General features: G+C 41.0%; 1 protein-coding gene across 1 annotated transcript in view; it reads left to right on the top strand.

Annotated features, from left to right (window-relative positions):
• The window catches only part of PBRM1 (polybromo 1), a 140,359-nt gene that overhangs the window by 91,842 nt on the left and 35,954 nt on the right, over positions 1-12,563 (top strand). Inside the window, exons 22-25 of the mRNA XM_008151491.3 lie at positions 367-524; positions 1,150-1,413; positions 9,780-9,925; positions 11,438-11,595. Of these exons, the coding sequence (XP_008149713.3) occupies positions 367-524; positions 1,150-1,413; positions 9,780-9,925; positions 11,438-11,595 (726 nt within the window). The remainder of the gene's footprint in view (positions 1-366; positions 525-1,149; positions 1,414-9,779; positions 9,926-11,437; positions 11,596-12,563) is intronic.

The following is a 12,563-nucleotide window of genomic DNA, read 5'->3' as shown; positions in this document are numbered from 1 at the left end:
ATAGGAGTTAGTGAAGCCAAAAGCAGGCAGAAATGTGATCCAGGCATTCCCATTCTTTCATCTGTTCATCATGTAAAATACTTTTATATTCCTGACCCTGAAAGTCTAGCAGAGTAGAGCAGATCTCATCACCTTCCTCATCCTATGTATTATGTATCTTTTAATATGAGAGAGAAAGTAGCATTTCTTAGCCTTATTACACTTCATTATTTGAAAGTATTATTTCTTCTAAGATAATAGTATTAAGGAATATGGTCTAAAAAACTGAATTGGTAGGTTCAGGCCATGGCAGAATGGATGGATTTGCTCATTTTGCAAAGAATATATGATTTCTGTTCATGGTAATTCTCTCTTTTTGTTTTTGAGGTGAAAAATGGTTGTATGGCTGTTGGTTTTATCGGCCAAATGAAACATTCCATCTGGCTACACGAAAATTCCTAGAAAAAGAAGTTTTTAAGAGTGACTATTACAATAAAGTTCCTGTTAGTAAAATTCTAGGAAAATGTGTGGTCATGTTTGTCAAGGTAAGAAACTTAGTTCCAAAAGTATAAATCATTCCATGGGAATAAAATTTATAAAAACACAAAATTGATACTTACAAAATTAGGAGCTCTTTTTAACCTGTTTGGGGAAAAAAATTTCTTTAAGTTGTATCTATATGGCTGTATATAAAGATTTAGAAAGAAATTAACCTGAACATGAAGGTGAAAGACTATTTGCTGCCTACACTATGTAGCTATATGCAATCAGCTTAAATTTTTTTTCTATTACTAGACTAACTTTTAAGGATAACATTTTCTGAAAGGTCATTATAACCTACTAGTGGGGTAATAAGATGTATTTTTTTTTTTATATCTATCTGATGGAGGCACAGGAATCCTGCCCATAGCTTTAAAGGACATTACAGCTGTCTGAAATATTAATATATTTTCCAAAGGGGCAATTTTTAGGCTAAATAAGCTACATATTATGTATTTAATAAAGTCATTCTGAAGCAAGGAAATACTACTAAATCTCAATTCATTTACCATTTGTTGTTAACTGTCAGAAAATCTAAACAGTTTAATAACTTTTGTTTGTTTAGTTGGTGTTTATTTTTGGTTCATTGGTTTTCAGAAAATTAATTAATTTTATTCTTATGTCCCCTAGGAATACTTTAAATTATGCCCAGAAACCTTTCGAGATGAGGATGTTTTTGTCTGTGAATCACGGTACTCTGCCAAAACCAAATCTTTTAAGAAAATTAAATTGTGGACCATGCCCATCAGTTCTGTTAGGTTTGTCCCTCGGGATGTGCCCTTGCCTGTGGTCCGAGTGGCCTCTGTATTTGCAAATGCAGATAAAGGGGATGATGAAAAGAATGCAGACAACTCAGAAGACAGTCGAACTGAAGACAATTTTAACTTGGAAAAGGTATGTAGATAATAGCCACACACAAAAAAATTTACATTTCAAAATAAATAATATAAAACCTTAATCAAGCCCTGGCCAATGTGGCTCAGTTGGTTGGAGTGTCATCCCAAACACTGAAATGTTGTGGGTTAAATTCCCAGTTAGGACATGTACAAGAGGCAACCAATCCATATTTCTCTCTCTAAAATCAGTTAACAACCCTGGCTGGTGTGGCTCAGTTGGTTGGAATGTCTTCCTATGCACCAGAAGGCCTTGAGTTCAATTCCTGGTCAGGAAACATACCTAGATTTTGGGTTTGATCCTTGATCTGGGTACGTATGGGAGGTAACCAATTGAAGTATCTCTCTCACATCAATGTTTCTCTCTCCTTCCTTCCCTCCTCCCCTCCTTCCCCTTTTCACCCTCTTTTTAAAATAATTAATAATTAATTAATTGATTGATTGATTAAAATAAACATCCTCTGGTGAGGATTAAAAAAACAAAGCGTGGCTTAATGGTTGAGAATCGGTCCATGAACCAGGAGGTCACGTTCAGTTCCCGGTCAGGCACATGCCTGGGTTGTAGTCTCTATCCCGAGTAGAGGCATGCAGGAGGCAGCCAATCAATGTTTCTCTCTCATTGATGTTTCTGTCTCTCTATTCCTCTCCCTTTCTCTCGCTAAAAGTCTATAAAAATATATTTTTTGCCCTAGCTGATTTGGCTCAATGGATAGAGTGTCAGCCCAAGGATTGAAGGGTCCCAGATTTGATTCTGGTCAAGATAACATACCTTAGTTTCAGGCTCAATCCCTGACCTCAGTCAGGCCACATGAGGGAGGTAACCAATTGATCTGTCTCTCTCACATCAATGTTTCTCTCTGTCTCTCCCCCTCCCTTCCACTCTCCTTAAAAATCAATGGAGCCCTAGCCTATTTGCCTCAGTGGATAAATTGTCAGCCTTCGGACCAAAGGGTCCTGGATTCGATTCTGGCCAAGGGCACGTGCCTCGGTTGCAGGCTCCTCCCCAGTCTGGGTCCTGGTCAGGGCACATGCAGGAGGCAACCAATCGATGTGTTTCTCACATCGGTATTTCTCTCTGTCTTTCCCTCTCTGTTCCACTCTCTCTGAAGTTCAATGGAAAAAGATCCTTGGTTGAGGATTTTTTTTTTTTAAATCAGCCCTAGCTGGTTTGGCTCAGTAGATAGAACGTCAACCTGTGGACTGAAGGGTCCCGGGTTTGATTCCAGTCAAGGGCACATGCCTGGGTTGTGGGCTCAATCCCTAGTAGGGGGTTTGCAGGAGGCAGCCAATCATTGATTCTCTCTCATCATTGATGTTTCTATCTCACTCTCCTTCCTTCCTCTCTGAAATCAATAAAAATATATATTTTTAAAAATCAGTGGAAGCCGAAACCGGTTTGGCTCAGTGGCTAGAGCGTCAGTCTGCGGACTCAACGTCCCAGGTTCGATTCCGGTCAAGGGCATGTACCTTGGTTGCGGGCACATCCCCAGTAGGGGGTGTGCAGGAGGCAGCTGATTGATGTTTCTCTCTCATCAATGTTTCTAATTCTCTATCCCTCTCTCTTCTTCTCTGTAAAAAATCAATAAAATATATTTTTTTTTTAAAGATCAGTGGAAAAATGTCCACATGGAGGATTAACAAAAATAAAATCAATGAAATATTTCTTAAACAAAAGCAATCAGAAAGAAAGAAACCTATAAAGACAGAAATTAATACTTAGACAATAGAATAGTAGAATTTACAAGTAAATTCAAGTGCTAATTCTCAGATAGGTCCTATGAGATAAACTACTAGCCATCCTAATAAAGAAAAAAGGGAATTCTAGATTTCCTTCAGACATTTAAAATGTGGAAGAAATTTAAAGGCTTTTGTACGTTATTGCTAATAAATTTGAAAGCCTGAATAAAATGAATAATTTTGTAGGATAATATAAATTTACTAGAGTAAAATCAACAAGAGATATAACACATAAATGGACAACAACATGAAGAAATTTTTTAAAATGTCAAAGAACTAACCCTGAAGAGTATTCAGATCAGATAATTCTATAGGTGGATTCTTTTAACCCTTTAAGCAACCTATAATTATAACTAGAGGCCCAGTGCACAAAATTCATACACGTGTAGGGTCCCTAGGCCTTGCCAGCCATTAAGGCTGATCAGATTCCCCGCCTCCCTGCCTCCTCTTTCCCTCCCTCATTGCCCCCGCTGCTACCACTGGTCGCCCACCATGTTCCGCACCGCCCCCTGGTGGTCAGTGCACGTCATAGCGAACGATCAAACTCCCGAGGGGACACTTTGCATATTAGCCTTTTATATAGATAGATAGATATAGATAGATAGATATAGATAGATAGATAGATATTTAAATTATTTCAGAGCATGGAAAACAAAGAAAACCTTGGTTTGTTTTACAAAGCCAGAAGAATCTTGATTCCAAAGCTTGACAAAATAAAAACAAAAACTACAGTTCAGACTTGCAAATATTTATGGGGAGAAAAAAAAAAAACTTGGGGAGAAAAGTATTTTTACAAGTGAAATCAAATTAGTTCTTTAAGAATAGGACCAACTAGCTGCTAGTATGGGTCAGTGGTCAAGTGTCGACCTATGAACCAGGAGGTCAAGTTCAATTCCTGATCAGGACACATGTCCAGGTTGCTCTCATCATTGATGTTTCTATCTCTTCCTCTCCCTACCTCTCTGAAATCAATTTTAGAAATTGACAAAATTATTCTAGCATTCTTATGAAAGAATAAATATGTGACAGTCACCAGAAATAGAAGAAAAAGAGAAAATAATCAAGAATACTTTGACAGCGTTTGAGATCCTGCTTCCCAATATGTCTTTTAAAAAAAATGCTTTGCACTGACAGATGTTACATTTTACAAAACTACATTTAAAAAATTGAGGTACTAGCTCAGGGCTAGTCAATGAAAGGAATATGCTTTTGAAAATTAAATCCAGAATATAAAGGTAGTATTTTAAGTCAGCAGAAGTGGATGGAATCAAATAATATTTAAAAAACAGGTAATCATTTGAAAAAGAAAAGGAAATAAACATCTGTACTCTTCCTCACTTCATATCCAAAATAAGTAAGATCTATATAATAAAAGCGTAAGCGACCATTACGGCGGAACGACCAGAACAACCGTTCACTATTATGTGCACTGAGCTCCAGGGGGCAGACACTCAATGCAGGAGCTGCCCCCTGGTGGTCAGTGTGCTCCCAGGAGTGCCACTCAGCCAGAAGTCAGAAGGCTGGCAAGCGCAGCAGCAGTGGCGGGAGCCTCTCCCGCCTCCATGGTAGCGCTAAGGAGCAGTGAGCAGGCTGGCGGTAAGGAGTGAGGGTTCCCGAACTGTGAGAGGGGGCTCCCAGACTGCAAGAGGACACAGGCTGGGCTGAGGGGGATTCTCTCCCCGCCGCCTTCCCCCCCCCAGTGCACAAATTTCATGCACCAGGACTCTAGTATAAACATAGAAGAAACAGTACTAGCAAAAATAAAGAGTACTCGTTTCTAACAAGTACATTTACTATATTTACCTATAATATTCATGTGTAAGCTTAGAGTGAGTTCTTTCTTTGCTGTGATATACAACCCAGTAGCCATAAAAGAAAAAAGTGATCATTTTGATAATGTTATCGATTTACAATTGAAAATATCAGTTAGCCCTGGCTGGTTTTGCTCAGTGGATAGAGCGTCGGCCTGTGGACTGGAAGGTCCCAGGTTCAGTTCCGGTCAAGGGCACATGCCCTTGTTGCAGGCTCAATCCCCAGTAGGGGGCATGCAAGAGACAGCCTATCAATGATTCTCTCTCATCATTGATGTTTTTATCTCTCTCTCCCTCTCCCTTTCTCTCTGAAATCAATAAAAATATATTTTTTAAAAAAGAAAATATCAGTTAGTTTAATAAAACAGTAGAAGGACTACTATTTCTAATGTACAAAGAGCTCTTTGAAGTCTAAGAAAAAAGTAACATTAAAAGAATAAGCAAAGGAACCAAATAAATGACTTATAGAAGGAAGGCAGCCAAAAGATATAAGAAAATGTGTTAATCTAATAGTTTTCAAAATGCCCAACAGAGATTGGCAAGAATTGTAAAAACATGCAGCCTGATGTGGGGTAGTACACACTCATCTCCCATTGATGACATTGCCTTTGACCCTGCAGTTTGATAACAGGGAGTCATCAAACTCCCACATAGTACTTAAATAGGTACACCAAAGGATAACTGTACAAGGAGTAATATTAGTGTAGCTTGTAAAAGCAAAAACTCTAGGCCAAACACAAATGCCCATGAATAGCAACTAAGTTTTCATACATCCACATAACATAAACTACAGCCAATGAAAGGAATAAAATAAGTCTATTACGGTAACACTAGAGGTCCAGTGCATGAAATTCATGCACTGGGGGGTGGAGGTTCCTCTCAGCCTGACCTGGGAGCCCTCGGGGGGTGTCCAACTGATGGCTTAGCCCTGCCGCTGAGGCGGAAGAGGTGCCCGCCACCACCACTGTGGTCGCCAGTTGTGAGCCCAGCTTCTGGCTGAGCGGCACTCCCCCTGTGAGAGCACACTGACCACCAGGGAGCAGCTCCTGCATTGAGCGTCTGCCCCCTGGTGGTCAGTGCGCGTCATAGTGACTGGTCGTTCCACCGTTCAGTCAATTTGCATGTTGGCCTTTTATTATATAGAATTGAAAATTCCCAAGTTATGTGGAGAAAAGTTGTTACTAAATAACAGGTTGCAGAATGAGATGTGGTTTATCATTATTCAAGAAAACAAATATGGCCCTAGTTGGTGTGGCGCAGTGGGCTGGAGCATCACCCTATACACCAAAAGGTCTCAGATTGATACCCAGTTTACAGGTTTGATCCCCAGTTGAGGCGAGTGCAAGAGGCAACCTATAGATGTTTCTCATCTCTCCCTCTCAAATTAATTAAAAATAAAAAATAAAGAAAAAGTGCATGAATATGGAAAGCCATGTACTAAACTGGGTAGTTATCTCAGGCTAGGTCACAGACCTTTGTTTTTTAAATTTTACATACTCTAATGTTTGAATTATTTCCAGCAAATATAAATCTTTTATATAATCAAGAAAAAGTTTTAAAATTGTTCATGTAAAAACTGGAAAAATTTGAATTCTTAGTATCTTAGGAAAAAAATATCCATTTTCGTGTGCTAATACATGGTATTCCTTATATTTTACCAATATGTATAGGAATCACAGACATTAATTTTAAAAGAAGAAATATCAAGAGAAGCCAATGTGAAATTAACTTAGATTTGTAATTGTTATTAGAATTCATAAGTTCCCAGGGTCCTCTCTGTGTATGAGTGACTATTGTGTTTAGTTATTTTGATATTGCATGGTCAAGATTAATCATTTTAGGACCTTTTTTAAAGGTTATCTTGAGATCAGTGGATAGAGCGTCGGCCTGCGGACTCAAGGTTCCCAGGTTTGATTCCGGTCAAGGGATGTACCTTGGTTGCAGGCAATCCCCAGTAGGGGGTGTGCAAAAGGCAGCTGATCGATGTTTCTTTCATTATGTTTCTAACTCTCTATCCCTCTCTCTTCCTCTCTGTAAAAAAAAAAAAAAAAAAAAAAAAAAAAAAAAGGTTATCTTGAGATCAGAACCCATTCCTAAAATAAAAAAGTGTTTTGTTTTTTTTATTATAGTTTACATACGATATTACATTAGTTTCAAGTGTGCAACGTCGTGATTCAACACTTAACCACATGATCACCATGATAAGTGGAATAACCTGTCACTGTACAGTTATTACAGTATTGTTGGCTATATTTTCTGTGCTGTCCGTTACATCCCCATGACTTACTTATTTTATAACTAAAAGTTTGTACCTCTTTAAAAAAAAAAAAAGAAATTCTTTATTGATTTCAGAGAGGAAGGGAGAAGGAGATAGAAACATCAATGATGAGAAAGAATCATTGATAGGCTGCCTCCGGCATACCCCTACTGGGGATCGAGCCCACAACCCAGGCATGTGCCCTTGGCCGGAATCGAACCTGGGACCCTTCAGTCCGCAGGCTGACGCTCTGTCCACTGAGCCAAGCCGACTAGGGCAGTTTGTACCTCTTAATCCCTTTCACCGTTTCTCTCATCCCTTCTGGCAACCATCAGTTTGTTTTCTGTGTCCATGAGTCTGTTTTGTTTTGTTCTGTTCTTTTAGATTCCATATGTAAGTGAAATCATACGGTATTTGGCTTTCTCTGACTTATTTCACTTAGCATGATACGTCCAGGTCTATTCATGTTGTTGCAAAGGACAAGATTTCTTTTTTATGGCTGAGCACTATTTCATTTTGTATAATTGTATGTGTGTGTATCTCATCTTTATTCATTTGTCAATGGATACGTAGGTTCCTTTCATGTCTATTTTAAATAATGCTGCAGTGAACGCAGGTGTGGGTGTATCTTTCAAATTAGTGTTTTTGTTTTCTTCATATAGGTACCCGGAACTGAAATTGCTATGTTATATGATAGTTATACTTTTAATTTTTTTATAACCCTAAATACTGTTTTCCAAGCAGCTGCACCAGTTTACAATCCTATCAATAGTGCACAAGGGTTTCCTTTTCTCCAAATCCTTGCTAACATTTGTTTACTAGTTGTCTTTTTTACTTGTTTGTTTTTGTATTGTTAATCCTCATCCATTTTTCCATTGCTTTTTAGAGAGAGTGGAAGGGATGGGGGGAGAAAGAGAAAGAGAAAAACATGGATGTGAGAGAGACAAATCAGTTGGTTGTCTCCCACATGCATCCCGACTTTATTGTGTCATTTAAGCTTCCTTACAATCCCATTTAATGAAGACACTAAGGCATAAGAGGTCAAGTAATTTGTTACAACAGCCAGTTACAATACCCTGTAATTTATTCAAAAACAGAATATGTGTCTTTAGGTCATGGAGACTTTGCTAGCCCTTTCTATTTTGGAATAACTCAAAATGATAAAAAATTGTAAAACTATTCATGGTTAATGTTAAGAAGTGGCGAGCTCAGTAAATGTAGTGAAGGGGAAGCTTGTGTAGAATTTGCTTCTTTTATTTTACTAGAGGCCCGGTGCACGAAATTTGTGCACGGGTAGGGTCCCTAGGCCTGGCCTGTGATCAGGGCCGATCAGGTTCCCAGCCTCTCCACCCTCTCCTTCCCTCGCTCCCTTGGTGCCCCGCCACTGCTGGTCGCCCGCCATGTTTCGCGCCGCCCCCTGATGGTCAGCACACGTCATAGTGAGCTATCGAACTCCTGGTCTGCCGGTTGAACTCCTGATCAGACAATTTGCATATTAGCCTTTTATTATATAGGACTAGAGGCCCAGTGCATGATTGAATCATGCACGTGTAGGGTCCCCTACACGCTTTCCCTTTCGATCACGGGGAGCTGGGTGCCTGTCAGGTGGTGCACCAGGCGCCGGAGGCTTCTGAAAGGCCTGGTGCCTGAGCGGAAAGGCATCCAGCTCCCATGCTTTTGCTTTCAATCGCTGGTGCACCAGGCCTTTCAGAAGCCTCCGCCACGCCAGAGGCTTCTGAAAGGCCTGGTGCCTGAGTGGACAGGCACCCAGCTCCCACGCTTTTGCTTTTGATCGTGGGGAGCTGGATCCCTGTCCGCTGGTGCACCAGGCCTTTCAGAAGCCTCCGGCGCCGCGGAGGCTTCTGAAAGGCCTGCTGCCTGAGTGGACAGGCACCCAGCTCCCACACTTTCCTTTTGATCGCTGGTGCACCAGGCCTGAGCGGACAGGCACTCAGCTCCCCCGCTTTTGATGGTCCACGCGGCGGACGTCAGCTCACTGCCCCAGAGGCCCCTTCTGTGCCACGGCACAGCCATGGCGCAGATGCTGAGCTCGAGCCGCTGCTGACAACGCAGCTCAGCGTCCTGCCGGCCCAATCAGCTACCCCGGCCACCCCGAGTCCCGCCCCCCCCGCGCCTCCTGGCCAGTCATGAGCATAGTGAAGGTACGGTCAATTTCCATATTTGTCTATTATTAGGTAGGATAATAATGCATTGACTAAGTCTGCTTCTGAATGCTAAGTCCTTCCTTGCCAGTGTTTTTGTTTGTTTGTTAGTTTACTACTAAAGGCTATGGGAATAGAAGAAAGATGGGGAGGTGATAAAAGCAGCCTAGAGTAACATTTTATGTTAATTAACTTGAAATTTAAAATAGATACAATATTTCATGATACTTAGTTTGATTTCAGTGACCTAATCTTTTGGTTTCTTTTCTTCATCAAAGCTTCTATTTATTGTTATTTTTTTCTTTTAGGTTAATTATGAAAGTCTGTTTTCCTTTCTTACCTTCTCTGTTTACTTCTTGATTGTCAACTGCCTATCCTCAACCAGTTTCCTTTACAACAGGAGAAAGAAGATGTCCCTGTGGAAATGTCTAATGGTGAACCAGGTTGCCACTACTTTGAGCAGCTCCATTACAATGACATGTGGCTGAAGGTTGGCGACTGTGTCTTCATCAAGTCCCATGGCCTGGTGCGCCCTCGCGTGGGCAGGTGAGTATTATTGAAGTAGGGCGGATGAGGTTGGGTCTGAGAGATGTTGAGCCAGTAAAAAAAAAAATCACTCTTTAGGATGAAGTCAAAAGTCTCTCTCCCAGTAACTTACCCAGCTTTCTCTTACATTGCACTTCCCTTGCTTTTGCCTCTAGCCATACTTCCTCTTTTATATTCCTCCATGAAATCTTTTTGTTTTTCTTCTGCTACCATTTATTGTACTCTCAACCCTGAAATCTCCCTGCCCACTTCATATGGTGAACTCCTTCAGCTTACATTTTAAATGGTACTTCTTTAAGGAAACCTTCTGTCTCCTCCAGACTGGGTTAGGTCTCCCTATTACAGCCTCTCAAAGCACCATGTATTTCCTTCTCCTTGGAGCACATATCACATTACATTATTCTCAGGTTCTATACTGGACTGCAAATTCCCTGAGAGTAGTCATCCTCTCTTTGCTCTCCTTTGCATCCACTATTCCAAACGTAGTGCATGAAACATAGTAAGGGCTCTGATATTTGAATGAACAAATAAATGGATGAAATTATAAATGGTTGGATGGCATAAAACAACAGTAAAGGAGTCGGGGACAGAGCTGGGCAGTTGACAGTACTTAAGAACTAGTTGGTTCCAAGTGCACATCAGTAGATGAGTGGATAAAAAACTGTGGTAGATTTATACCATGGAATACTATGCAGCAGTAAAAAAGAAGAATTTCTTACCCTTTGGACAACATGGAGGGACATGGAGAGTATCATGCTAAGTGAAATAAGTCAGTCAGAGAAAGATAAGTATTACATGATCTTCACTCATATGTGGAATCTAAGTAACAAAATAAACTGATGAATAGAGTGGATCCAGAGACATGGAAGCAGGGAACAGAGTGCGGAATCTCAGAGGGAAGGCTGGGTTGGTGGGAAGTAATCAACCAAGAACTTTATGCATATATGCATGTCCATAGCCACAAAGGGGAAGTGAGGACCTGGGGCAGGGGATGGGGGATTAGTGGGGGGAAAAGGAAGACATATGTAATACTTTCAACAATAAAGATTTATATAAATAAATAAATCTTGGTTTCAGATGATTACCTCTCTGAGTCAGTTTCCTGGTATTTATTTCATCATTCACTATTTATTACACATCTCCCATTTGCCAGGGTCTAAGGATACATTAGTAAATAAGACAAATATCCTTGGTCCCATGGATCTTTGTACTAGTGGGAAGACAAACAATAAACATCGTGAATAAGTTAAGTGTATAGTACATATCATGTTAAAATACTTTTTCCCCCTCAGGTGAATAGCCAAATCTTCATTTGTCTTTTTCCAAGTATCTTCTCATGTGTTTAAGTGGGATGGGGGGTGTCAAAGAAATTGTCTTATCAAAATAACCAGTGAAACTTCTCTACATACTAATTTTTGGTTAACGGAATTTTTGTTAGATTAATCCTTCAAGAATGAAACTTATTATTAGAATTTTATTTTAATGAAATTTCTCCTTTTTTCACCACCCAAGAATTGAAAAGGTATGGGTTCGAGATGGAGCTGCATATTTTTATGGCCCCATCTTCATTCATCCAGAAGAGACAGAACATGAGCCCACAAAAATGTTCTACAAAAAAGAAGTGTTTCTGAGTAATCTGGAAGAAACCTGCCCCATGACATGTATTCTGGGTAGGTATATATGCCGTTACATTTAATCACATGTATTTTACAAGAATTAATTAAATGCTTCTGTTCTAGGTGCTGGGTATACAGCAATAAACAAACGAAAGTCTCTGCTCTTTTTAAAGACATGATAGGGCAGAGATGGGGGATTCAGTAAATTAAAATTAAATATATAGAACCTCAGATAGTTATCCTATCTAATAAAGAGGGAGTATCCTAATTGACCCTCATGCCATCACAAAGATGGCGGCGCCCACAGCCAATAAGGAGGGAATATGCTAATTGACTGCCATGCCCTCAAAGATGGCGGCGCCCAGTCCCCTCAGCCCCACCGGGGTGGCAGGCGTGTGGCAAGCCCAGCCTTGCCACGTGCCTGCCTCGGGAATCCCCAGGTCCCCTCAGCCCCCCAGCCGCCCAGGGCCAGCCCGAGGCACAGGCAAGCCTCAGATGGAGGCTGCACAGCCGCCCAGGGCCGGCCCGAGGTGCAGACAAGCCTCGGATGGTGGCTGCCCAGCCACCCAAGGCCATCCGAGGCTCAGGTAACCAGGGCTGGCCGAGGCTTGCGCTGCTGGCAGTGGCAGCAGCAGAGGTGTGATGGGGCATCACGTTCCTCTGATTGCCGGGTTGCCTCCCGCTCCTGAGGGCTCCCAGACTGTGAGAGGGGGCAGGCTGAGCTAAGGGACCCCCCTCCAGTGCATGAATTTTCATGCACCGGGCCTCTAGTTAGGACAATAAATGAGAATAAAGCAGAGGAAGGAGGATAGAGATTCATGTTGCTGGGCAGTCCTGCTTTAGTTAATGTGGTCATCAAAAGATAATGTGACATGTGAACAGAGTTCTAAAGGAAATGAGGAAGAAAACCATTTGACTATCCAAGATTTTACTCCTTTTAGGCATAGCAAACACCAAATTCAAAGACCTTAAGGTAGAGTATCTGGGCTTGTTTGAGACACAATAAACAAGCTGCGTGGCTG

The sequence above is a fragment of the Eptesicus fuscus genome, chromosome 18, assembly GCF_027574615.1.
Source record: "Eptesicus fuscus isolate TK198812 chromosome 18, DD_ASM_mEF_20220401, whole genome shotgun sequence".
Classification (NCBI taxonomy): Eukaryota; Metazoa; Chordata; class Mammalia; order Chiroptera; family Vespertilionidae; genus Eptesicus; species Eptesicus fuscus.
Note: the sequence above shows the minus strand (reverse complement) of the source record. Positions and strands in the feature narration are given on the sequence as shown.